This window comes from Trachurus trachurus (genome assembly GCF_905171665.1).
Source record: "Trachurus trachurus genome assembly, chromosome: 16".
Classification (NCBI taxonomy): domain Eukaryota; kingdom Metazoa; phylum Chordata; class Actinopteri; order Carangiformes; family Carangidae; genus Trachurus; species Trachurus trachurus.
In genome coordinates this window covers 8,156,475-8,183,399 of record NC_139902.1, presented here as the reverse complement: position 1 = coordinate 8,183,399, position 26,925 = coordinate 8,156,475, and the positions used below count along the sequence as shown (strand labels likewise).

The 26,925-nt window shown below is 39.1% G+C and overlaps 1 protein-coding gene across 1 annotated transcript; it reads right to left on the bottom strand.

The window, feature by feature from the left end:
* Positions 1-1,911: 1,911 nt before the first annotated feature.
* LOC310999202 (hemicentin-1-like) lies at positions 1,912-26,837 on the bottom strand (the record flags this gene model as incomplete). The annotated part of the gene is made up of 13 exons (XM_083989526.1): positions 1,912-3,107; positions 3,268-3,337; positions 3,418-3,529; positions 3,658-3,939; positions 4,038-4,313; positions 4,799-5,089; positions 5,214-5,534; positions 5,706-6,119; positions 21,589-21,882; positions 23,224-23,502; positions 24,803-25,081; positions 25,360-25,527; positions 26,516-26,837. 13 exons carry the CDS (start codon positions 26,835-26,837, stop codon positions 2,727-2,729), a joined length of 3,489 nt encoding a protein of 1,162 aa, XP_083845652.1. The 3' UTR covers positions 1,912-2,726.
* Between the last annotated feature and the right edge of the window lie 88 nt (positions 26,838-26,925).

Below are 26,925 nucleotides of genomic sequence, written 5' to 3'. Positions count from 1 at the left end.
CTGACTCATCTTCAACATAATTTGTTTCATAATATTCATCAAAATCTTTTCTGCCACAGACAGTTCCATGTCTGCAGTTTTCTCAACCATTTTCAATGCTGTTTAAGGGCAACAACTACACTTACGCCCTTCTGGCTCTGAACAAACATGTGGGTCCGACATGTATTTACATGTATTTTTCAGGGCCAGAAGGGCGTAAGTCCACTTACGCCCTTCTGGCTCCAAACATTACTCACACTTTTGTGTTAGGTCTTTATTGTTTTGTTGCTTTATTCAATACAGTTTGATCTCAGATAGGTCTTTTTGGCACCATTGGATAGAGCTCATCAAGACCTTTCTTTTGATATATAGAACTCATTTTCGCTCAAAATGCCACTTACGCCCCTCTGGCTCCAAGCCCTCGAATGTGAGGCAATTATCCTTCTTCTTTCTATTAACTGTGAGTTATTTACAATGCTGCAGTTGTTCTGGCTCACATCAGGCTCCAACACTGACACTTGTCCTCTACACTCAGGCCGAACATTTTTGTTTTGTCACATGTGGAGCTTGATTGACAGCGTAATTTACATTTTACCTGTACTAATAGTTTCAAAAGATAATAGTTGGAAACATAAAAATTGCTCACAAACTTTACCTTTGGCCCTTATTTGGGCGGTCGCAGAAAAGAGCAGAGCTGCCCAGATGAAAACATGCATCCTAATTCAAAGGTGATGGTCCTTCCCTCCAGAGGATAAACCCTTTATGTCACAGACACACAGAAAGTGCATGAAGTGTGAAAACATACAAGCACAGGTGATGAAACTGAACCAACGACACCTTCATGGCTGACTGCATAGATTTAAATACAGGATGTTGGATGCTGAGCATATTAATGAATTTGGCCAAAATCTCCCTAAGAATTTATTTTTATTTAATTGTATTTATTAAGAAACTCTTTACATTGAGCTGCTAAATCAATATTTTGCAATACATTTTTTGTTACATCTGTAACTGCACTAAAATATATAATATGACATTAAAAAATCTAAAAATCTCCCCCAAGTCCGAGCTTTTCCTCGTACACAACATAATAAAAATAAAACATTGTGCTACATGAGTTACAAGAGTGATTACCTTTTACTGAGTTCTACCTCATTATTTATTTATCTCTATTTATCTTTCTTTTTTTAATTTATGCATTGCCCCCTGTATCACGCCCCTAACATGTTTAACAGTTACATTACACTGGCGCTGTAATGGATTACTATTTACCTACTTCAACATGATTTAAACCATGAGCATTGATTCTGTCCGTGTTTCTGTCCTATTATGTTTTAAGTGTCCTCAGTTCTGTCTTATTAAATGTTCATGTAGATGTCCCCGCCTGCTACTGCAAAACAGATCTACCTACAGGTATAAATAAAGTTACCAGACCTGATGTGACCGTTTATTTTAACAGTTTAACAATGATTCATTTTCAAATGAGGTGGATGCTAATTGAGTCTTACCTCTGTGTCTGTGATCTCAGTCGTCTCAGCTTTGAACTGACTCTGTCTCTCTTCTTCCTCTTGTACTTCTTCCCTCTTTGCATTACAAGTTTCCAGGAAGTTTCTGTAAACACTGCTGGCCTTTACTTCCTCTCTTGTCAGACTTCTGCACTAATACAGCTAAAACCTCCATTTGACAAGCTGCAGTTTAAACATTCAATGACACGTGATTTTCAGATATTATAAAAACAAGTGCATCTGCAAACTAACATTGGAATATAATGCATGATGTATTGTGCATTATATTCCAATGTTAGTTTGCAGATGCACTTGTTTTGAAGTAAATTACTGAACTGTCTTCCTGTTTAAAAGCCACACAGTCAGTTATAATTATCATTACAGTAACTGAGTCATAGTTTAATCATTAGTTTATTTATATAGCTACGAAAAAAGACAAAATCTGCAGAGTCAAAAATACATTATCTGGATTCATCATAATTCTTCACTTCAACTTCAGCCTCATTGAAAGAACCACTGTATGAGAAACAGTGTGTTTTTCATGGTTTAATGGTTTATTGTGCAAAGTCTTGTTCAAGGTTGCATTTGCAGAAGGGTCACTCAAGCGATTAGTCATCTACATTACATCTGTCTGACAACTTCCTCCTCACATATTAGACAGATTAGAAGACTAATAGGCACAATCTATGGCTGCTACGACCAGATACTACAGTGAATGGTTCCACACTCACCATTAAGTGAACTGTCACAGAACCAGTAGATATAACAGAATATAAGAAAAGCCACACTGTAATGGAAAACTGAAGGGGTTAACATAAACAAAGTGTTTTCTGTTATGGAAGCAAATCGGCCTGGAAAAGAAAGACCCTGATAAAAGTGCACTGATCTGTAATACCTGAGGTTATAATATGTACATTTGTGAGAACTGAAAAGTCATTTTACTATCTTTACTATGAATTTGTTAACATCATCCACTGCCAATCAGAAACAGGGAAAGTCATATTGAAGTCATGCTTGTTTGTAACGATCCTGTAATGCTTATTTGGCACAGAATGAGATCTGTAGATGGCGCTCTATGGGTGCACCAAACATAATGAGTTGTTATTTATCTCAGTCTCAGTTTATCAAGGGCTGAATTCATCGTTTGAAGATCACAGTATGAGGGACTGTCTTATCAATCCATTACATGTGATGGGAACAATGATGCTTCATCCTCAGGCGTGTCCAAACATAGACGGACCCTTACATCTCACCCATGGTATCCTTTACATTGGAGTACACTGCCACGTCCTCCCCTTCCTCCTCCTCCCAGACACAACGTTCTGTCTCCTCATCCTCATCGAGCATGGCCTCTTCATCTTGGCCCTCCAGTGTTTCACCTTTGTCTTCACAATCATCTTCCATTTCCTCTTTCGCTTTTTTGATTTCTGCATACTCAGTATCTGTGCTCTCTTGTTTTTTGACTGGCTCCTGGGGACTCCTCCTTTTCAACAGTGAGAAATCAATGTTGGCATATTCCACGTCGTCAGGTTCGAGGGCTGTTTTCTCTGAGGCCACAGATCCATCTGGAGCTTCTTCCTGGCCGAGGCTCTGATCTTCTTCTTCTGCTTGGCCATCATATATCTGCAAGGTACAACACAAGTCATATGATGCAATCAGCCAAAAGGGTCAGCAGTAAAAACACAAAGAGAGATGGGTGGTATCTCATAACATTAAATACAGGACACAATTCTGAGGCATGAAGACTGCATGTATATGTTCTGTAAAATAAAATCATAAGTACCAGTGGAGCCTCTTGACTGGTCACCATCTCGAGGGTCTCATCCAGATTTTCAGAACTCTTCAGTTTTTTTCTTAAAAAAAAATAAAGTAAATGTTATGAAAACAGCAATTAATTACCCATTAAATTAAATGTATGGAAATATTGGTATACCTCTGACATTTGTTTGCCAAACTGTAAATAATTCCTGACAGAAGAACACCCAATAAAAAGGCGATGATGATTTCCAACCATGAAACATTTTGAAATAATTGTTTGGTTTGATCTGCAGTTAGAAGAAAGATAATTGAAAATGTTAGTCACCATGTGTTATGTAACGTACTGTAACCACAAGTAATATCCAATAGACTGAGATTAAAGAGTAGAAAAGTTGCAGTGGAGCACGTACTGTACCTTTTTGTTCAGACAGCTTTTTTTGGGTGATGAGGTTTTCTTTCACTTCCCCATTTGCATTAACGCTGACACACTCAACAGTGTTGATGTGATCTTTTACAAGAAGGACAATGCTGCTGTTCACTGTGTGGTTTGACACCATGGTAGTGACTGCATACTCAGTGTAGTGCTCTAACAGTGGCCATTTAATGGTGGGTAAAGGAAACCCTCCACTGACACACACACAGGTCAAGAGTTCTGACCGAATCTCACATCCAGACATTTTTGAGATCTTTGAGAACCCTGTCAACACACAACACAATGTCATAGCAACAAGCTGGCAGCTTTAGATGTGAATTTATGTAACTTCTCTCTCACAAAGATAAGTACAGTTTACTTACAGGTCACAGTTACATTGGCGTACACAGTCATAGTTGTGTCCAGGTGTTCTGCTCTACAGACGTACTGTCCAGAGTCTTCTGCAGTCACATTAGAGATGGTGAGTGTAGCAGATCCAGTGTTGCTCTGCAGTGTAATCTCATCCTGCAAGTTTGTACTGAATCCGAGTTTGATCCATGTAATATGAGATGGAGGGAAACTGTCAAAGCTGCAGGTCAGATTCAGAGTATCTCCCACCTGAACAGAGGTATTCCCAGTGATCCCCAGTTCTTTCTTATCTGAGGAGCATGTGTAAAAATAATCATTACAATAATGATGATATTTGAACTGTATAGAAAGAGGCAGACAAGAGATAAAGGATTTTTACTTCTTAAATCGATCAAACCCATCTTAAAATTTCTAAGAGTTATACTTATACAGATTTTATAAGCATGGATATCAATATGGATACTAAATCCTATAAGTATTCAGCAGTCTGTGGGTGCATTTTTAATATTACCACTAGAGGGTGCTAGAGTCATATAGATTTCAAAACGTCACGAGGCGACCACTAGTTTTTCTTATTCTAAACACACAATCAACAGCAAGTCATCCCAAATATGTAAAATATAATTTACAATAGACACAAAATTAGGCCATTAGATATCAGTCATTTGAGTGTATTGGATAGGGCAAGTTATTGTAAACTTAGAAACTAAACTCATAGTTTCCATTCAATAACACTATACAATCATAAAAATACAATTTAACAAAACATGCTTACATTGAACTGAGACATCAACTTCTTTCTCCCAGGTGTTGTTCAGATATTTAACTATGCAGATGTACAGCCCAGAATCTCCTGCTGTCACGTTAGAGATGAAGAGAGTGGCCATTCCACTTCCCTCCTGCAGGTAGGTGTCGTTCCACAGGTTGGTTCCTGTTTTGTTGTTCTGATCAGAAAGTTTGGTCCATATGATGTGTGACGGAGGGAAACTCTCAGAGCTGCAGGTGAGATTCAGAGGCTCACTCTCGTTCACTCTTGTATCTCCAGTGATTCTGATTTCCTTCACATCTAAGACACAAAAATACAGGTTGTACAAGCAAAGGTCAGAAAACCTTCAGAAAGAGCAAATCCCTGCTAATTTCAAGAAAGTAGAAAGTAAATGGGACAATGAAGTACTGTAGGTGCTACTCACATGTCACATTCAGAGTCACTGTCTCCTCTGTTAATACATGTCCTTTGAAGCTGACCTTACAGGTGACCTCTGTGCCATGGTGATCAGCTGAGGGGTTAAAGGTCAAAGCTGAACTGTGTTTCCATGTGCCAGGATTCGGATAATCGGCCTTGAAATCAGTGATGTTTTCTGTTATGTGAAAGTCCTCGTCTCCTGCTCCTCTCCATGTCCAGGTGAATGTAGGAGCAGGTCCAGAGCAGAGACCAGGAGCAGTGCAGGTCAGTGTGGCCGGCTGTCCCTCTACCATTGGAGGAGTCATCACTGTCGGCTTCTGACTCAGACCTGATGCGAGACCAGACCATGAAGAGAAGCAGGTGAGTGAATTATCTACTTTGAAAACCACGTCAATGAAACTGCTGCAGTTCCAACTCGTTGCCCACAGAGGTCGACAAATGACAGTTAGTGCATTTCAGGGACATTTCAAAATTCACTTTGTACAGTAGCTCTTCATACCTTTAACAGAGAGAGTTGCTCTTTGAGAGTATGTAAGTCCATTACGATATCCATTCATTTCACCATTAACTCTGAGTTGATATGATCCAGAGTCCGACTCCTTCAGGTCATTGATGATGATGCTGCAGTTTTTCCGACTCACATCAGGCTCCAACAGAGTCACTCGTCCTCTAAACTCAGACTGAACATTGTTGTTGTTCGTGTCACTGTCAAATATTGTGTCTAAATCATCACATTGCCATTTAGTTGATTCACATTTGTACCAAACTAGATGTTGGGGTGTCAAACTAGAACTAGTAGTGAAAGAGCATGGTATCACGACACAGAGGCCAGCCTCAGCTCTTATCTCTCCATCAGGCAGAGTGATACAGTATCCACGTGGATATTGACAGTGCTGTCTGCTGACTGATGCACCTGTTCATATAAACAGTAAAAGAGAAACAGAGAACAAGAATATTTCAATTTTGACATTTCACCAAGACATTGAAGACAGAAAGAAATATCATTCACATCAACTATGGTATGTGTAACATCACTGCTGTTATCAACAACATTAACCAAATAACACAATGGATTTTAGATAATAAATAAATCAACAGTTAAACATTTATACTAGTTTCTACATGAATAGATATGGAAAATATTCATCACTTGTAATTTGAGAGATGTTAACCATGGCAAATAATTGTAAACTTTTTTCTTCATGTACTTTATAGCTGCATCAAAATAAGAATTAAAATATTAAATACCTGTATCAGCATTGCTCCTTCTCACAGAGAAAAACAGAGTCGCCCAGATGAGAACAAACATCCTGATCAGACATTCAGTGATTCTCCCCACTGGACAGAATTTACACATATAATGCTGTGAACAGGCAACAAGTGAACCAGAGGAAACTTCACTATTAACATCATCACCTTAAAAGAGGATGTTACATGCTCAGTTTTTCCGTAGTTACAAGATTAACTTACTTTATACGGGGCTGTGAGCACATTTTTTATGGTAATACACTTCCTCAATTCTTGAAACATCCTGTATCACGGAATTTTACTACAATAATCAATACAATAGGCTTCATGCAGAGCTCCACTACTTCCTGAACTTAAACAAGCTCCTTTATTTCCTGTCTTACACTATTGGACAAACTGACTAATCCAGGTGTGTCTGACTCTGACCTCAGTAGTCACAACAATGGTCAGACACACCTGGATTAATCAGTTTGTCCAGTAGTTTAAGAGCTTGTTTAAGTTCAGGAAGTAGTGGAGCTCTGCATAACGCCTATAAGAGTTCAGAAACCAAAAAATATCTGCGACCCCTGTCATGTTTCAGAGGCCCTGTCCAACATTTGACCCACTGAGCCGGTACCAACTGAGACAAGTACAGACTATGTCCCACCCTCCCATCCTCAACCCCTCTCTCTGCAGCACATCCACCCTCACCTGAACAGTAAAGCCAGGAATGATGAGTTCACGAGCAAGGACCACGCCACAACAATGTGCCATCAAACATTTTAATGGATGGAGTGAAATGTTGAGGATGGATGAACGGATATTGTACAGAGTGGCAAAAGTGAAGGAAGGTTGCTGTCTACTCTGCGCTGCTGGTCTGGGAGGATGAACTGGAGACCGGCGGAGGGATGGGGGAAGGGAGGGGAGACTGGAGGGATGAGAGTGGTGACTATTAGAAGGTGCCTCGATAAGGGGAAGAAGGGAGGGTGTGTCGAGAAATCTGAGGCAAATGGAGGAAGAAGGGGTTGACTGGGTATTTGTAGATTTGACTATGAGGTGTGGTTGAGGTGTGGCCCTGCTCCTGAACATAAGTTGACCAGTTAACTCCATTTATTGTTGCAGCCATTTGTAGTCTTTGTGAATACTCTAAGCATCAATGTTGTGATCTCCTCTGAGTTTAACTGTCATGAACAGATTCTCTTCACTTTCCTGTTTCTCCCCTGCTTGTGCAACAGAGGAAGTTTCCTCGCTTACTGCTTCATATCATTTCTCCTTTCTAGAAGACTGACATTACAGCAGAGTCAAAAGGTCTGAGACCCACACATTACTTATTTTAACATTAATTTAATTCAGAAAATAAAGATTAAAATAAAATCTTCATATATTTACCATTGCTGTTAAGTAATGTGTCCTTCCATAAAAGGGAAGTATTGTAAGTGTGGGATTTTTCTTTGATCTTGTCTTGAGAAACTTTCCCTTGTGTGGTTTGTTTGAGATTTTAACATTGAAGGGCTGTATGCCACAGGTTATTTCTACATCACTCCAGTAGGCCTAATGCATTACATGTCCAGTGTACTGCTGCTATAAATGGACTGCAGGTTACATCTGCAGGTACTGCAATAAAGTCATGTTTGAAGTACATGCAACCATCTCTCTCCCTCTCCTCCTCTTTTCCACTCCTTTCTCACCACCTGTAGTTTTTCCAGGTCGTTCCATTTTCGGAGCTACAGAGCCTAGATCTGCAAATGTGGATCACCTTCTGCTGGATCCTGTCCACTGCCTGCTGCAACACTACTCTTAAATGTGATATTAGATTTTGTCTGTCTGTTGTGCAACTATGGAACCACCACCCTCCCCCCATGATCCACCACATCAGCAAATATTGGGTGTGCTTTAAGTTACTGATTTCTGCTCTTTTCCATGCACGTCTTGTCTTGTCACTGACCTTTAGCTTTATAATTCTGTGAAGCATTTTGTGCCTCTTGATTTCACAAGTGCTTTTTGCAAAAAAGTCGAACATCTGCATAAGCAAAAGAACAAAAAACATTTGAGGATAATTAGTATTACTGTATATGTTAGGGTTATTAAATATTAATGCCAGGATATTAGCCATGCAAACCTTGCATTGAGAAGAGCAGAGTCATCCGGATATGAAGAAACAGATTTATTACTTCACTCAGTCAGTTTCTCTGACTAAAAGTGCAGCAAACAAGAGGTTTAACAAAGGGGAGCTCCACAGTTACCTTTATAAATCCTATTACACAACATGCACTTCTTAATCTTATTTTTAAATTGTAAAGCCATTTGTATCACTGGTTCTAAAAATGTGAGCTCAACATCACATCTGATACAACAAATATCTGTGATCCCCGTCCAAGTCTGAATCATTCAAAACTGTGAGAAACACACTATGAAAAGGATCTCTACTCCTCTTACAAATATAAATGTAATGGTCTGAAATCAGTAATATGTTCTACAGTATATGTTATGCTATTGTCCTCTCCTGCTCCAGCAGAGACCAGGAGCAATGCAGGTCAATGTGGTCTCCTCTTTCTGTGTCATTACTCAGACCTGATGGGAAAGCACATATAAAAAGTGCATTAGTGGGAGTTAGTCGAATCAGCCTGGGGGTCATTATTGGCTTTAGATTAGATTGGAAATAATTATTATTGAACAGTTTGAGCAGTCAGTAAGTCTGAAGTGGCAGGTTGTTCACAGGAGAAACGGACGTCACTGTAGTTTAAGTTCCACCAGAGGGCGTTGAAGAACAAATGTTACATTTTGCCCCATTAACGGGTCAGTTTGTCCAACACACACCGACAACAACCTTATACACAAAAGACATTTAATTCAGTCACCAGTTTTCTGTAAGGCAAAGTCTTTCACTGGATGTGGTTCCAAAAAAAAAACCCTGTGCCTTATTTTGTGTTACCCTCAACAGCCTTGTTCCAGAAAGATCGAGAGGGGTCTGGCTGCAGACCTGCACTGTACTTATGAATCCTTAAAAGTCGTTCCCTATAAAACTAATAGTCCTCATTTCATTGCTTGAGTCATTTGAACTTGTTGTCAAAATCTGTCAAGCAAATTTTAAATCTTGGGGGAACCACTGTGAATTCAATTATTCAAACATTTTGTAGGGAGAACAGTTATGTATATTGGACAGTAATTCAGCACTAAACAATCTGCACTGCTCCACTGTCATTGTGTCATGCATTAAGCTTACAGTGGGACAAGATTTGTGCAATTGTGATTGTCATCCTTGCTTTGTATCTCTCTCAACCTTAATCTCAAACTGTAATAATTCATATAGGGAGGTAGGCTATGGGATCAAGACAGAGGTTGAGCCGCTATAGCATGTTTAAACCTGCTTGGGAAACAGCTAGTGTAGACATGTGTCACAGGTGCGTGCCAGTAAGGTGCTGTGTGCTCCACCCCTCCCCCCTGTGTGTGTGCGTGCTTGAGTGAATGAATTGATTGCACCTGTGTACCAGCACGGAGGACGGCGATTGGTGGAGTGTGGGTGTGTGGCGGGCTTTTCTTCCCTTTCTCCTAGTGTGCAAGGAGAGCAGTGACAGAGAAGAGCTCGAGAAAGGAGTGGTGTTGAGGACGGAACATGTACAGAGAGTAGAGAGAGAGAGAGAGAGAGAGAGAGAGAGAGAGAGAGAGAGAGAGAAAGAGAGGAAGAGAGGGATGACGCCTGGTCGGACAGGTTGAAGTGCGCTTCACCTCTCCGTCCAGCTAAGTAGGCTACCCCTCCCATACTCCATATTTATTTTGCTTGTCTGGTCCCGGGTCTAAATGGACGTTTATTCTTTGCCCTGGTCACGTTTATTTGTTTGATTTGAACTATTTCTTTGACTTGGATTCCTTTAGTTTTGTTTTGCATTATGCATGTTTAATTGACCAGAGGCAGAAACTAACAAGGGACAGTGAGACTTGATTCCTCTAACGGCACGCCGCTCTCTCTACCTTTAGACACCTTGGTTCGGCTACACCACCACCTACAACAAGACCTCGACCGGAGTTGATGGACTGCACCACCCTGCTGTTCTCTTCCTAAACAAAGACTATTTTAGTTTGGACTCTTTAAAATCATGTTAATTGTACACTTTGTTCCTCCCGTATCTGACTTGTGGTCATTGGCAGAATGCTCCTCACAAAACTCCTCATTTTAACAAACGGGGGTCTACCAACCGACAGATTTACAATAGTGGAGTGAATTAAAACATTTAAATCAGAGCTATAATGCTCATATTCACATTATGACAGGTAGCCTATTAAAAATTATTAAATGTGTTTGAATGCAATAAAAAGTGGTGTGTGTCATAGAGCAAGCTTATCTACTGTCCTACACTGATTCTGAGCCAACAGGTCACATGACCTGGGAGTTATTGAGTAATAGCCTAATGCTTATATTTACAGTATAAAACACATTCAAAATTCATAAAAACTATTAAATGTCTTTGAATGCAATAAAAAGTAGTGTGTGTCATAGAGCAAGCTAAGCCCTACCATCCTGTGTTGATTCTGAGCCAACAGGTCAAGTTATTGAGCTATAATGCTCATATTTACAGTACTATAAAACACATTAACAATTCATAAAAAAAAACATTAAATGTGTTTGAATGCAATAAAAAGTGGTGCGTGTCATAGAGCAAGCTTAGATCTACTGTCCTACACTAATTCTGAGCCAACAGGTCACGTGACCTGGGAGTTATTGAGCTGTAATGCTCATATTTACAGTATAAATCACATAAAAAATATTAAATGTGTTTGAATGCAATAAAAAGTGGTGTGTGTCATAGAGCAAGCTTAGATCTACTGTCCTACACTGATTCTGAGGCAATATAGGTCACATGACCTGGAGTTACTGAGCTATAATGCTCATATTTACATTATGACAGGTATTTAAAAATTCATAAAAAATATTAAATGTGTTCAAGCACAATAAAAAGAGGTGTGTGTCGTAGAGCAAGCTTAGATCTACCATCCTGTGATGATTCTGAGCCAACAGGTCACATGACCTGGGAGTTATTGAGCTATAATGTTCATATTTACAGTATTAAACACATTAAAAATTCATAAAAAATATTAAATGTGTTCGAATGCAATAAAAACAGGTGTGTGTCATAGAGCAAGCTAAGATCTACTGTCCTACACTGATTCTGAGGCAATAGGTCACATGACCTGGGAGTTATTGAGCTATAATGCTCATATTCACATTATGGTATTAAAAATTATTAAATGTGTTTGAATGCAATAAAAAGTGGTGTGTGTCATAGAGCAAGCTTAGATCTACTGTCCTACATGCTAAATTTGGTATTGACAAAACTCTGATGACCCTTTTTTACAAGTCCTATATTGAGTCAGTTTTGATATTTTCTTGTATATGTTGGTTTGGAGGTCTGAATGTCACCCACAAGAATGCCTTAAATAGAATTGTGAACATAGGCAGCAAAATTATTGGTTCACAGCAGAGCAATCTCTCTGTTCTTTACAACAGGCAGGTGGTGAAGAAGGCAAATTCGATCTTGTTTGATCATTCCCACCCCCTTCATCAACACTTTAAGCTCCTCCCCTCTGGCACCCGCTTTAGCTTCCCCCCAGTCAGAACCAACAGATACAAACACTCATTCACCCCCACAGCTATCACCCTCCTTAATGCAGGGAAAAGGAGGTAGTCACGCAGTCACTTTGTTTTTGCACTTTTATTTATTTATTTATTATGGTTATGTCCATGTATTTTTAGATTTTGATCAATTGTTGTTTTTATCTTCTTCTGGATTTTTATAGTGGCTTGTTGCTTTTCACCTGCCATCATTGTTGTAGTGCTGTGTTCCTTGTCCCTTTGTCTCTCCATGTCTTTGTTTGCCTGTCATGTATTTTAAATGTTGAAGCAGTTGCTGCAAAACACTTGCCCGTTTCGGGACAATAAAGGAATTTACTTACTTACTTACACTGATTCTGAGCCAACAGGTCACATGACCTGGGAGTTATTGAGCTATAATGCTCATATTTACAGTATAAAACACATTAAAAATTCATAAAAAATATTAAATGTCTTTGAATGCAATAAAAAGTGGTGTGTGTCATAGAGCAAGCTTAGCCCTACCATCCTGTGTTGATTCTGAGCCAACAGGTCACATGACCTGGGAGTTATTGAGCTATAATGCTCATATTTACATTATGACAGGTATTAAAAATTCATAAAAAATATGAAATGTGTTCAAACACAATAAAAAGAGGTGTGTGTCGTAGAGCAAGCTTAGATCTACCATCCTGTGATGATTCTGAGCCAACAGGTCACATGACCTGGGAGTTATTGAGCTATAATGCTCATAATTACAGTATAAAACACATTAAAAATTCATAAAAAAATATTAAATGTGTTCGAATGCAATAAAAAGTGGTGTGTGTCATAGAGCAAGCTTAGATCTACTATCCTACACTGATTCTGAGCCAACAGGTCACATGACCTGGGAGTTATTGAGCTATACTGTAGCTAATGCTCATATTTACAGTAGCCTATAAAACACATTAAAAATTCATAAAAAACATTAAATGTGTTCAAACACAATAAAAAGAGGTGTGTGTCGTAGAGCAAGCTTAGATCTACCATCCTGTGTTGATTCCGGGCCAACAGGTCACATGACCTGGGAGTTATTGAGCTTTAATGCTCATAATTACAGTATAAAACACATTAAAAATTCATAAAAAATATTAAATGTGTTTGAATGCAATAAAAAGAGGTGTGTGTCGTAGAGCAAGCTTAGATCTACCATCCTGTGATGATTCTGAGCCAACAGGTCACATGACCTGGGAGTTATTGAGCTGTAATGCTCATATTTACAGTATAAAACACATTAAAAATTAATAGAAAATATTAAATGTGTTTGAATGCAATAAGAATATCTAAATATTTTAATTCAGGGCTATTGTCAGATGCATTTAACCATTTAATTATGTCCTCCTGTTTTATGATATATGGGTGCAAAATTTAGACTATTCATGTACAGAACAACAAATACATGTTGTGGATCATCTTAATCCAAACCAACTGCAACCTACAATGAACAGAAACAAATACATGTGGAGCTTGATTGACATCATTTACATTTTACCTGCCTTTAGAGTGTACTCACATTTTACCTTTGCCATCACCGTTGCTGCAGAGAAGAGCAAACATCCTGATTCAAAGCCTGAGATGGTCAAAACTACAGTAAACAAATAAACACAGAGTGAAAATCCACTTCATCAAAGTAGAAGACCACACAGTTTCATTTATGATCAGATTTTGCTCAGGTGAAATACAATGTTATTGATTTCTACAGCCTGAGCATCCCAAATATCCCCCTGCACCACCATCTGTGTCATACATATTTAATTCATTGTGCTGAGAAAGAATTTGTAAATCTTTCCAGTTTTCATTTAAAAAATAATTAGGAAAAAGTGAAAATGTCTGCATTTCTGTCCACAATGATAAAAAGCTGGTGAAGTGAAGCTACAAATTCAAAAATGAAGCATCTGCATTTGGCATTCTTCCCTTTCTAACTAACAATGGGTGCAGCTGAAATAGCAAGAGAGCTGGCCTTAACTGCACTCATACCTGCTCAAAAAACATTCATGATAAAATACTTTTTGCCGGTTCAATTACATTCAAATTAAAGGATGTGCCTCCAGAAAATAACTCCAAGTACGCACTGATAATTGCTTTGACCTTTTCCCGCCTACTTTTTAGTGTTACTCACCTATAGTGTGACGGTTAACCTTTCTTTAAGCATATGTTGTAATGATGACACATTTTCTCTGCAGGCCTGAAAGACGCCTTGCTGCTGTGGCTGTGTGCGCTCAGTGCTGAGAAAGATCAGTGCAACAAACACAACCTCAGTAACTTTGCTGCTGCTGATACCAGCCCTCATGCAGACTTCAAGACATAGCTACATGCTAGTCAAGAGAACATTTGGGAGCTTTGGGGTTTGCAGGGTTCATAACCTGTTCACAGTTAAAGGTGTTTTTCACTATGTCCACCTAAAGTTCATGAAAAGACAAGAGAGGAATGAAATCACCCCCTAATGATGCTCATTGTGACTCTGGGCTCGATGTTCAGTTGACTTTCTTGGGATATCTTGAGATTTATTATATGGACACAAAGGGAAATAAATACCATACAGCAGAATTCAAAATATAAATAACAACTGGAGATCTATGTTAACCAATCCACTACACACACACAAAAAACATCTGGGGGTATACAGAGAAAAGAAGGGAAAGAGTGAGTGACTGCTGCCCTGTGGCCCAATCTGGTTCCATTATGTGGCCATCATCTGATCCGTATCAGTTTCCCACTCCAAGACCCACAGCTCCACCCACATTCTTGTTGGTATCTTTATCATAGTTTAGAGAGTAATGCAGCCAGCAGTGGACTGAGGCTTTTACATTAAAGTTAAAAACACTCAAAGTTAAGTCTGTCTCAAAAGCCATAACTCTGCAGACTGCAGACAGGTGAAGCAGAGCAGAAGACGGGCTTTAACACCACATCTCCCAGTTCATCTCATGTAAGTCCAGCATACCAGTCAAGTTTTACATATACGTACTAGGCAGAAAACAGGAAGTGTGTTTGATGGTGTTGCATGCCTTTTTCTCCTGCTTTACAGTTGTAGACAGAAAACGGGAAGCAGGAAAAGTGTGTAAGATTGTCTTTGTTTCACAGAATGTAGGCAGGAAAGTAGTAAAACTTTATTCATATACCTTTCACAGATGAAGACATCCCAGTGCATTGCATCATAGAATTTCAAGAAAATACATTCCTGTAATGGATTGTGTTGTAAAGGAATGACAGCAAATAAGTGAAGAGAGGAAATTAAATAAACATATTTGAGGCCAAAACACGGAACGGCATGGGTATGAACATTTATCTATTTAGGTAGACATATACAGTATCCTGCCTAGCAGTGGGATGTTAGTAATATGACAGCAGTTGTCTGTGAGAAAATGGTTCAAGAATCCAACAGATGCAACATATTTAAAATCAAAATATGCCCTGAGGAGGGATCTGTATCCATAGGGGTTGGGGGATATTCAGACAGACTAGTAGGCTATCCCATTAAATATGTTGTTCATCACAGGAGTCTATATTGCAGGGACAGGGGGACTGCTATCCATAATTTGGGTGCCACAGCTTGAAAGGCACGGTCTTTCTGCTCAGACGTGACAACCCGTATTGTCGTGTAAGAGAGGAGGAAGATGGTAATGTATTGGGCTCTAAAGACCAGTTTTCAGAAATGGATAGAGAATTAGACTGCAGGCAGTGGAGGGAGGGGTAAAAAATGGTGTGTTGTTGTATCTGTGTGATTTCTGGTTAACGGCCCGGGTGCTGGGTGCTTTCTAGACATTTTGGATGGTTTGGAAACAATTCAAAGAACTTTGATTAAGACAGGTAAAATGAGCATTACAATAATAATAGTGTAGTAGAAATAAAAGCATTACTAACAAACATATCCATTTCGACCATGGTCAAATAAAACAATCAAACAAAAAACATAAGTGGGTAAGATGGTTGATATGATTATAGATAGAAAGATAGATAGATAGATAGATAGATAGATAGATAGATAGATAGATAGATAGATAGATAGATAGATAGATAGATAGATAGATAGATAGATAGATAGATAGATAGATAGATAGATAGATAGATAGATAGATAGATACCACTGAAAGAAACTCCTGCCAACACCATAGGAGAACCAGGGCAGACCCGGCAACCATCTCTACCAGCTGGTTCAGCCTCTTTGATTAAATGCTGCCGTCCACAGCATCAAAGGCACAACTGAGCTTTGTAAAACTATAAAACTATCATTGTCTGCAATTATTATGAGGTCATTGGTGGCTTTCAGAAGAGTAGTTTCTATGGAGTATGCCGTGTTGGAAGAATGTCAAGGGGACCAGGATAAAGGCTTAAAGTTGTGTAATTATTTGGGTTTATCCAATCAGGGGAGAAGTAGTTTTGTAGCAGAGCAGGAACCAATGGTATGATATTTATGTTGTGTTTGTCCACAAAATATTTCTGGAAGTCAGAAATTAGTGTTGGAGTAAACAGAGGGGCAGTGCCAACGACTAAGTAATTTGTGGTCACAAATAAGACTCCTGGATTCCTTTTTTTAATGCAATTACTTTGGCAAAATAAGCTCTTTAACATAAAGTTAAGTGACTTCAGCTTTGGTGGCTTTCCATCAACACTGTCTTCCTACACTGTCACCTTAAACTGCAGACTGACTCATAACAAACAGGAAAAAGGAAGTGAGGGCTATCCACAGAGACTCATCGTATGGAAGACACTGCCGTTTACGGCAGTTGGCATGGTGGCTGTGCATCTGCATTGTTACCAACAGCTAATCTTCTCTTCATATAAAGTTTGCAGATTACTCGTTGGATTTGATTTTCATTATAAATTACTCCCTGATTTTTATTTTTTACATGATATGTCACTTAAGTGCCACAAAATACAGAATTAAAAGACAAAATAAGACAAATATTAACATCCTAAGCTTGACATCAAGATGCAAATGAGGTTATAATAGAAAAACATGCAAGGTTTAAACAATTGCAATGTAAAGATTCAGTGCAGAGGCTGGGCAGAACCATCATCCCCTGGTGATTTGTACATTCTGATCTCTTCATTAGATTTCATCTTTTTTCTTGCGTTCCTGTGGAGGGGGAAAACAGCAACCCATTATACGTTGTCTACAAGTCTCCAGTGCATTCAAAGATCTTTTAAAACATGAATAAAGAAACTTACCACAGGAAAAATATGAGGATAAAGCAGAGAACATTCATACAGAGTGACACACCAGCAATGGCCCAGGCAGCAGCTGCACTAGATCCAGGTTGACTCACTACATAACAAATTACAGCCGTTAGTGGCAAGATGATGATGATGATACATATTATGAATTCAATTACATCTTCAAAATGTTTAATTGTTCTATGGTGTTCATGAAAAATCCACTGTCTTCTGTATCAGCAAGTAAAAGCAGATGAACAAAAACAGGGGAAACAAAATGTGCACTGTTAGCTGCTGACATTACAGTATAATGATATGAACAGACGTTTTCATAGTAATAACACAATGCCATCATATCAATGCAAGACAATAAAGCTGGTAAATTATAATGTTGAATTACCATTCAAATCTTGTGAATCTTGTAAATCTTTCCAGTTTTCATTAAAAAAATAATTAGGAAAAAGTGAAAATGTCTGCATTTCTGTCCACAATGATAAAAAGCTGGTGAAGTGAAGCTACAAATTCAAAAATGAAGCATCTGCATTTGGCATTCTTCCCTTTCTAACAATGGGTGCAGCTGAAATAGCAAGAGAGCTGGCCTTAACTGCACTCATACCTGCTCAAAAAACATTCATGATAAAATACTTTTTGCCGGTTCAATTACATTCAAATTAAAGGATGTGCCTCCAGAAAATAACTCCAAGTACGCACTGATAATTGCTTTGACCTTTTCCCGCCTACTTTTTAGTGTTACTCACCTATAGTGTGACGGTTAACCTTTCTTTAAGCATATGTTGTAATGATGACACATTTTCTCTGCAGGCCTGAAAGACGCCTTGCTGCTGTGGCTGTGTGCGCTCAGTGCTGAGAAAGATCAGTGCAACAAACACAACCTCAGTAACTTTGCTGCTGCTGATACCAGCCCTCATGCAGACTTCAAGACATAGCTACATGCTAGTCAAGAGAACATTTGGGAGCTTTGGGGTTTGCAGGGTTCATAACCTGTTCACAGTTAAAGGTGTTTTTCACTATGTCCACCTAAAGTTCATGAAAAGACAAGAGAGGAATGAAATCACCCCCTAATGATGCTCATTGTGACTCTGGGCTCGATGTTCAGTTGACTTTCTTGGGATATCTTGAGATTTATTATATGGACACAAAGGGAAATAAATACCATACAGCAGAATTCAAAATATAAATAACAACTGGAGATCTATGTTAACCAATCCACTACACACACAAAAAAAACATCTGGGGGTATACAGAGAAAAGAAGGGAAAGAGTGAGTGACTGCTGCCCTGTGGCCCAATCTGGTTCCATCATGTGGCCATCATCTGATCCGTATCAGTTTCCCACTCCAAGACCCACAGCTCCACCCACATTCTTGTTGGTATCTTTATCATAGTTTAGAGAGTAATGCAGCCAGCAGTGGACTGAGGCTTTTACATTAAAGTTAGAAACACTCAAAGTTAAGTCTGTCTCAAAAGCCATAACTCTGCAGACTGCAGACAGGTGAAGCAGAGCAGAAGAGGGGCTTTAACACCACATCTCCCAGTTCATCTCATGTAAGTCCAGCATACCAGTCAAGTTTTACATATACATGTACGTACTAGGCAGAAAACAGGAAGTGTGTTTGATGGTGTTGCATGCCTTTTTCTCCTGCTTTACAGTTGTAGACAGAAAACGGGAAGCAGGAAAAGTGTGTAAGATTGTCTTTGTTTCACAGAATGTAGGCAGGAAAGTAGTAAAACTTTATTCATATACCTTTCACAGATGAAGACATCCCAGTGCATTGCATCATAGAATTTCAAGAAAATACATTCCTGTAATGGATTGTGTTGTAAAGGAATGACAGCAAATAAGTGAAGAGAGGAAATTAAATAAACATATTTGAGGCCAAAACACGGAACGGCATGGGTATGAACATTTATCTATTTAGGTAGACATGTACAGTATCCTGCCTAGCAGTGGGATGTTAGTAATATGACAGCAGTTGTCTGTGAGAAAATGGTTCAAGAATCCAACAGATGCAACATATTTAAAATCAAAATATGCCCTGAGGAGGGATCTGTATCCATAGGGGTTGGGGGATATTCAGACAGACTAGTAGGCTATCCCATTAAATATGTTGTTCATCACAGGAGTCTATATTGCAGGGACAGGGGGACTGCTATCCATAATTTGGGTGCCACAGCTTGAAAGGCACGGTCTTTCTGCTCAGACGTGACAACCCGTATTGTCGTGTAAGAGAGGAGGAAGATGGTAATGTATTGGGCTCTAAAGACCAGTTTTCAGAAATGGATAGAGAATTAGACTGCAGGCAGTGGAGGGAGGGGTAAAAAATGGTGTGTTGTTGTATCTGTGTGATTTCTGGTTAACGGCCCGGGTGCTGGGTGCTTTCTAGACATTTTGGATGGTTTGGAAACAATTCAAAGAACTTTGATTAAGACAGGTAAAATGAGCATTACAGTAATAATAGTGTAGTAGAAATAAAAGCATTACTAACAAACATATCCATTTCGACCATGGTCAAATAAAACAATCAAACAAAAAACATAAGTGGGTAAGATGGTTGATATGATTATAGATAGAAAGATAGATAGATAGATAGATAGATAGATAGATAGATAGATAGATAGATAGATAGATAGATAGATAGATAGATAGATAGATAGATAGATAGATAGATAGATAGATAGATAGATACCATACAGACACCACTGAAAGAAACTCCTGCCAACACCATAGGAGAACCAGGGCAGACCCAACCATCTCTACCAGCTGGTTCAGCCTCTTTGATTAAATGCTGCCGTCCACAGCATCAAAGGCACAACTGAGCTTTGTAAAACTATAAAACTATCATTGTCTGCAATTATTATGAGGTCATTGGTGGCTTTCAGAAGAGTAGTTTCTATGGAGTATGCCGTGTTGGAAGAATGTCAAGGGGACCAGGATAAAGGCTTAAAGTTGTGTAATTATTTGGGTTTATCCAATCAGGGGAGAAGTAGTTTTGTAGCAGAGCAGGAACCAATGGTATGATATTTATGTTGTGTTTGTCCACAAAATATTTCTGGAAGTCAGAAATTAGTGTTGGAGTAAACAGAGGGGCAGTGCCAACGACTAAGTAATTTGTGGTCACAAATAAGACTCCTGGATTCCTTTTTTTAATGCAATTACTTTGGCAAAATAAGCTCTTTAACATAAAGTTAAGTGACTTCAGCTTTGGTGGCTTTCCATCAACACTGTCTTCCTACACTGTCACCTTAAACTGCAGACTGACTCATAACAAACAGGAAAAAGGAAGTGAGGGCTATCCACAGAGACTCATCGTATGGAAGACACTGCCGTTTACGGCAGTTGGCATGGTGGCTGTGCATCTGCATTGTTACCAACAGCTAATCTTCTCTTCATATAAAGTTTGCAGATTACTCGTTGGATTTGATTTTCATTATAAATTACTCCCTGATTTTTATTTTTTACATGATATGTCACTTAAGTGCCACAAAATACAGAATTAAAAGACAAAATAAGACAAATATTAACATCCTAAGCTTGACATCAAGATGCAAATGAGGTTATAATAGAAAAACATGCAAGGTTTAAACAATTGCAATGTAAAGATTCAGTGCAGAGGCTGGGCAGAACCATCATCCCCTGGTGATTTGTACATTCTGACCTCTTCATTAGATTTCATCTTTTTTCTTGCGTTCCTGTGGAGGGGGAAAACAGCAACCCATTATACGTTGTCTACAAGTCTCCAGTGCATTCAAAGATCTTTTAAAACATGAATAAAGAAACTTACCACAGGAAAAATATGAGGATAAAGCAGAGAACATTCATACAGAGTGACACACCAGCAATGGCCCAGGCAGCAGCTGCACTAGATCCAGGTTGACTCACTACATAACAAATTACAGCCGTTAGTGGCAAGATGATGATGATGATACATATTATGAATTCAATTACATCTTCAAAATGTTTAATTGTTCTATGGTGTTCATGAAAAATCCACTGTCTTCTGTATCAGCAAGTAAAAGCAGATGAACAAAAACAGGGGAAACAAAATGTGCACTGTTAGCTGCTGACATTACAGTATAATGATATGAACAGACGTTTTCATAGTAATAACACAATGCCATCATATCAATGCAAGACAATAAAGCTGGTAAATTATAATGTTGAATTACCATCCAGTCCAAACTCTCATAACTATTTATGTAATTAGAAACTAGAACTTCAATTATAAAGATGTAGAACAGAAGACACTGAATGGGAAGGAGGACAGGGCAGAGCAATTGTGAACATTTGAACCCCTATGACTCATGTATCTTTTGTTGGCAAATATTGTAAAAGGCAAAACTGTGTTACTCACGCCTCACATTCGCAAACGCCGTCTCCTCTGTTGCAATATCTCCTGTGAAGCTGACCTTACAGGTGACCTCTGCACCATGCTGTTCAGCTGAAGGCATAAAGGTAAAAGTTGAAGTACGTCCCAAATCTTTTATGCTTTGGTCAGGAACATGAAGTTCTTCTCCTGCTCTGCTCCATCTCCAGGAGACTCTGGGATCAGGTCCAGAGCAGAGACCAGGAGCAGTGCAGGTCAGTGTGGTCTCCTCTCCTTCTTCAAAGAGTTGAGGCATCTTCATCTTGGGCTTCTGAGTCAGAGCTAATTTGAGACCAGACCATGAAGAGAATCAGGTGAGCAGGCTGAACATCATCTTTCACTTATGTTTGGTTCAAAATTATTTAATACTTTGAAAACCACTTCAACGGGACAACTGGTAGAAACTGCTGTAGTTCTTACTGGCTGTCCACAGAGGTCAACAAACATTCCTTTACTGTATATCCCACTTAGACTATAAATACACCAAGTATGTCAGTGCAGTTCAAAGGCACACATTTCATTTGATATACAGTATATGTATTGTAGCTCTTCATACTGTACCTTTAACAGAGAGAGTTGCTTTTGGAGAGAATGTATATCCACCCTTTTGTCCCATCAGGATACCATTAAGTCTGAGTTGATATGATCCAGAGTCTGACTCCTTCAGGTCATTGATGATGATGGTGCAGATCTTCATACGCATATCAGAATCCAACAGTGACACTCGGCCTCTAAACTCAGACGCAACATTTACGTTCTCAGAGTCAAATATTATGTCTGAATCACCACAGTTTTCATTAGTTGGTTCACATTTGTACCAAACTACATGTTCGGGTCTGAAGACCAACGAAGTGTAGAAAGAGCACGGTATCTCAACACAGAGGCCGGCCTCAGCTCTTATTTCTCTATCAGGTAGAGTGACACAGTATCCTGAGTCACATTGTTGTTTTCCTTCCACTGGTGCGTCTGTCCATGTAAAAAGCAAGAGGGAAACAGTGAGAAAATGTAAACTATTTAGACAACACACCATGTACTTAAATAACTGATGAAGTGTCATATAATGTAATGACTAATGAGTGTGTGTGTGTGTGTGTGTGTGTGTGTGTGTGTGTGTGTGTGTGTGTGTGTGTGTGTGTGTGTGTGTGTGTGTGTGTGTGTGTGTGTGTGTGTGTGTGTGTGCTATGTAGTTGCTGTTGAGTGATGTGTAATGAGCTGGTATATTTAGGCTGGAAGTACAATAATTCACTACGCAACCACTAAGGAAGTGCAGTGCAAACCACATGTCACGTATGAGTGACTTGTACATTTTAAACATTATAAATGCATACATAATCTAAATAAAATGTTCTATGATATTCAGTAAACATCCATTGTGTTCTGTATCAACACATGAAAGCAGATATAAAAAGAGGGGAAACAGAATGACTTGCACTGTGGCTGCTGACATTTTATACAATGATTTGAACAGAAGTTTGCAGAGTAATGACATAATGTCATCAATACAACATAATAAAACTGTATTCAATTATCATCCAGCCCCAAGACTTGTGTATCTTTTGTTAGAAAATGTTTTGCAGGGCAAAGTGTAATGAAGGAGAAGAGTGCAGTATGTGTGATACTTACGCTTCACGGTCAAAGTCCATTTCTGCTCTGTTGCTACATTTCCTGTGAAGGTGACCTTACAGGCGACGTCGGTGTAGTGGTGTTTAGAAGACGGAGTGAAGGTCAAAGCTGAGGTGCGTCCCTCATTGACTGTATCGTAGTCTTCCCCTTCTACTGGCCAAATCCAGGTGAATTTAGGATCAGATCCAGGGCAGTACCGGCCAGGAGCAGTGCAGGTCAGTGTGGTCTTCTGTCCTACGATCAGTCGAGGAACGTCCAGCCTGGGACTTGCACTCAGAGCTAATGTGAAACCAGACCATGAAGAGAGCAGTCTGAACATCATCTTTCACTTAAATTTGCATTAAAATGATCTAACACCAAATCAATGGGACAACTGGTGTACAGTATATCACTGCTTATATCCCACTGAGACTATAAATTCAGTACTGTATGTCAGTGCAGTTCAAAAGCACAAAATTTCACTTCACAAAAATTTCACAATATCTATTGTAATTCTTCATACCTTCAACAGAGAGAGTTGCTCTTGGAGAGTATGTAAATCCACTTTCTTTTCCAACCTGGACTCCTTTAACTCTGAGTTGATACGATCCTGAGTCAGACTCCTTCAGGTCGCTGATGATGATGCTGCAGGTTTTCTTACTCAAATCAGACTCCGTCAGTGTCACTCTTCCTTTAAACTCAGACTGAACGTTGTTGTTATTCTCAGAGTCAAATATTATGTCTGAATCACCACAGTTTTCAGTAGTTGGTTCACATTTGTACCAAACTAGACTTCGGGGTGTAAATTCAGAAGCAGTGGTGAAAGAGCATGGTATTTCAACACAGAGGCCAGCCTGAGCTCTTTTCTCTTCTTCAAGCAGGGTGATACAGTATCCAGTTGGGTTTTCTGAACATTGTTGTTTTTCTTTCGGTGGTTCACCTGTTAATGATAATAGAGAAATATGAACTGAGAAAAAGTATACTTAGTTTGACAATAAACCATTAAATTAAATAAATGTTAGAAATGTCATATAGTAGATTTAGTGTGTCTGTGTTTGTAACTGCTGTCAGCAGTGTTGACCAAACACAAGGGAAATTCAGTGTCTAACATTCCTGTGTCTGTATCACTCTAACAAATTATCATTTCAAGCAACTATTGATCTTAAAGACGTTCCAAAAAGATTACAGTAGATGTTGCAAGCAATGTGTAATGAGCTAAATTTACCCTCGAAGAACAAAGGTACACAAGTCCAAAGTAATTCACTACATTTCACTTATGAGTCATTTGAACATTTTTACATACTTTGTATATTCAAAGTAAGATGTTCTAGTGGGTAGTTTAAAGGTTGAATAAGGAGAATGTGTATTAAAATCTATATTTTTTCAAAAATAATACAACCACGGTGTGTTTAGAGGGGTGCAGGATAAAATTATTGCTTTTCCATAAAAAAATATGTTTAGTCTGAATTAATTTATTTAAGAATTTTGAGAACCATTGGGATAGAAGACAGTGAATGGGAAGAAGAACAGGACAGAGAAATTGTGAACATTTTAACCTTATGAATATGAAGGAGAAGAATGCAGTATGTGTGATACTTACGCTCCACATACACAGTCACTACACTGTCCGTTGTTACATTTCCTGGAAAAGTGACCATACAGGTGACGTCGATGAAGTGGTGTTTAGGTGGAGTAATGGTCAAAGTTGAGGTGCGTCCCTTTTTGGTCGTAACATATTCCTCCTCTGCTACTCCTGGCCAAATCCAGGTGAATTTAAGATCAGACCCAGAGCAGCCCAGACCAGGAGCAGTGCAGGTCAGTGTGCCCTCCTTTCCCACTGTCATATCTCGCACGACGACTTCAGGCTGCTGACGGATACCTAATGTAAGACCACATCATGAGGAGAATCAGGTTACCAGGCTGAACATAATCTTTCACTTATAATTTGGTTAAAATTAGATGTTCAATCTAACACATTGAAAACCACTTCAATGGGACAACTGATAAAAACTGCTGTTATTCTTACTGTTTCCCCACATGGATCAACAAATGAAAAACATTACTTTATGTCCTGTGAAGACTACAAACACATCAAATATGTCAGTGCAGTTCAAAGGCACACATTTCATTTGATATATGGATTGTAGCTCTTCATACCTTCCACAGAGAGAGTTGCTTTTGGAGAGAATGTATATCCACCCTTTTGTCCCATCTGGATACCATTAAGTCTGAGTTGATATGATCCAGAGTCTGACTCCTTCAGGTCATTGATGGTGATGGTGCAGATCTTCATACGCATATCAGAATCCAACAGTGACACTCGGCCTTTAAACTCAGACGCAACATTTACGTTCTCAGAGTCAAATATTATGTCTGATTCAGCACAGTTTTCATTAGTTGGTTCACATTTGTACCAAACTACATGTTCGGGTCTGAAGACCAACGAAGTGTAGAAAGAGCACGGTATCTCAACACAGAGGCCGGCCTCAGCTCTTATTTCTCTATCAGGTAGAGTGACACAGTATCCTGAGTCACATTGTTGTTTTCCTTCCACTGGTGCGTCTGTCCATGTAAAAAGCAAGAGGGAAACAGTGAGAAAATGTAAACTATTTAGACAATACACCATGTACTTAAATAACTAATGAAGTGTCATATAATGTAATGACTAATGAGTGTGTGTGTGTGTGTGTGTGTGTGTGTGTGTGTGTGTGTGTGTGTGTGTGTGTGTGTGTGTGTGTGTGTGTGTGTGTGTGTGTGTGTGTGGGTGTGTGTGTGTGTGTGTGTGTGTGTGTGTGTGTGTGTGTGTGTATGTGTGTGTGTGTGTGTGTGTGTGTGTGTGTGTGTGTGTGTGTGTGTGTGTGTGTGTGTGCTATGTAGTTGCTGTTGAGTGATGTGTAATGAGCTGGTATATTTAGGCTGGAAGTACAATAATTCAATACGCAACCACTAAGGAAGCACAGTGCAAACCACATGTCACGTATGAGTGACTTGTAAATTTTAAACATTATAAATGCATACATAATCTAAATAAAATGTTCTATGATATTCAGTAAACATCCATTGTGTTCTGTATCAACACATGAAAGCAGATATAAAAAGAGGGGAAACAGAATGACTTGCACTGTGGCTGCTGACATTTTATACAATGATTTGAACAGAAGTTTGCAGAGTAATGACATAATGTCATCAATACAACATAATACAACTGTATTCAATTATCATCCAGCCCCAAGACTTGTGTATCTTTTGTTAGAAAATGTTTTGCAGGGCAAAGTGTAATGAAGGAGAAGAGTGCAGTATGTGTGATACTTACGCTTCACGGTCAAAGTCCATTTCTGCTCTGTTGCTACATTTCCTGTGAAGGTGACCTTACAGGCGACGTCGGTGTAGTGGTGTTTAGAAGACGGAGTGAAGGTCAAAGCTGAGGTGCGTCCCTCATTGACTGTATCGTAGTCTTCCCCTTCTACTGGCCAAATCCAGGTGAATTTAGGATCAGATCCAGGGCAGTACCGGCCAGGAGCAGTGCAGGTCAGTGTGGTCTTCTGTCCTACGATCAGTCGAGGAACGTCCAGCCTGGGACTTGCACTCAGAGCTAATGTGAAACCAGACCATGAAGAGAGCAGTCTGAACATCATCTTTCACTTAAATTTGCATTAAAATGATCTAACACCAAATCAATGGGACAACTGGTGTACAGTATATCACTGCTTATATCCCACTGAG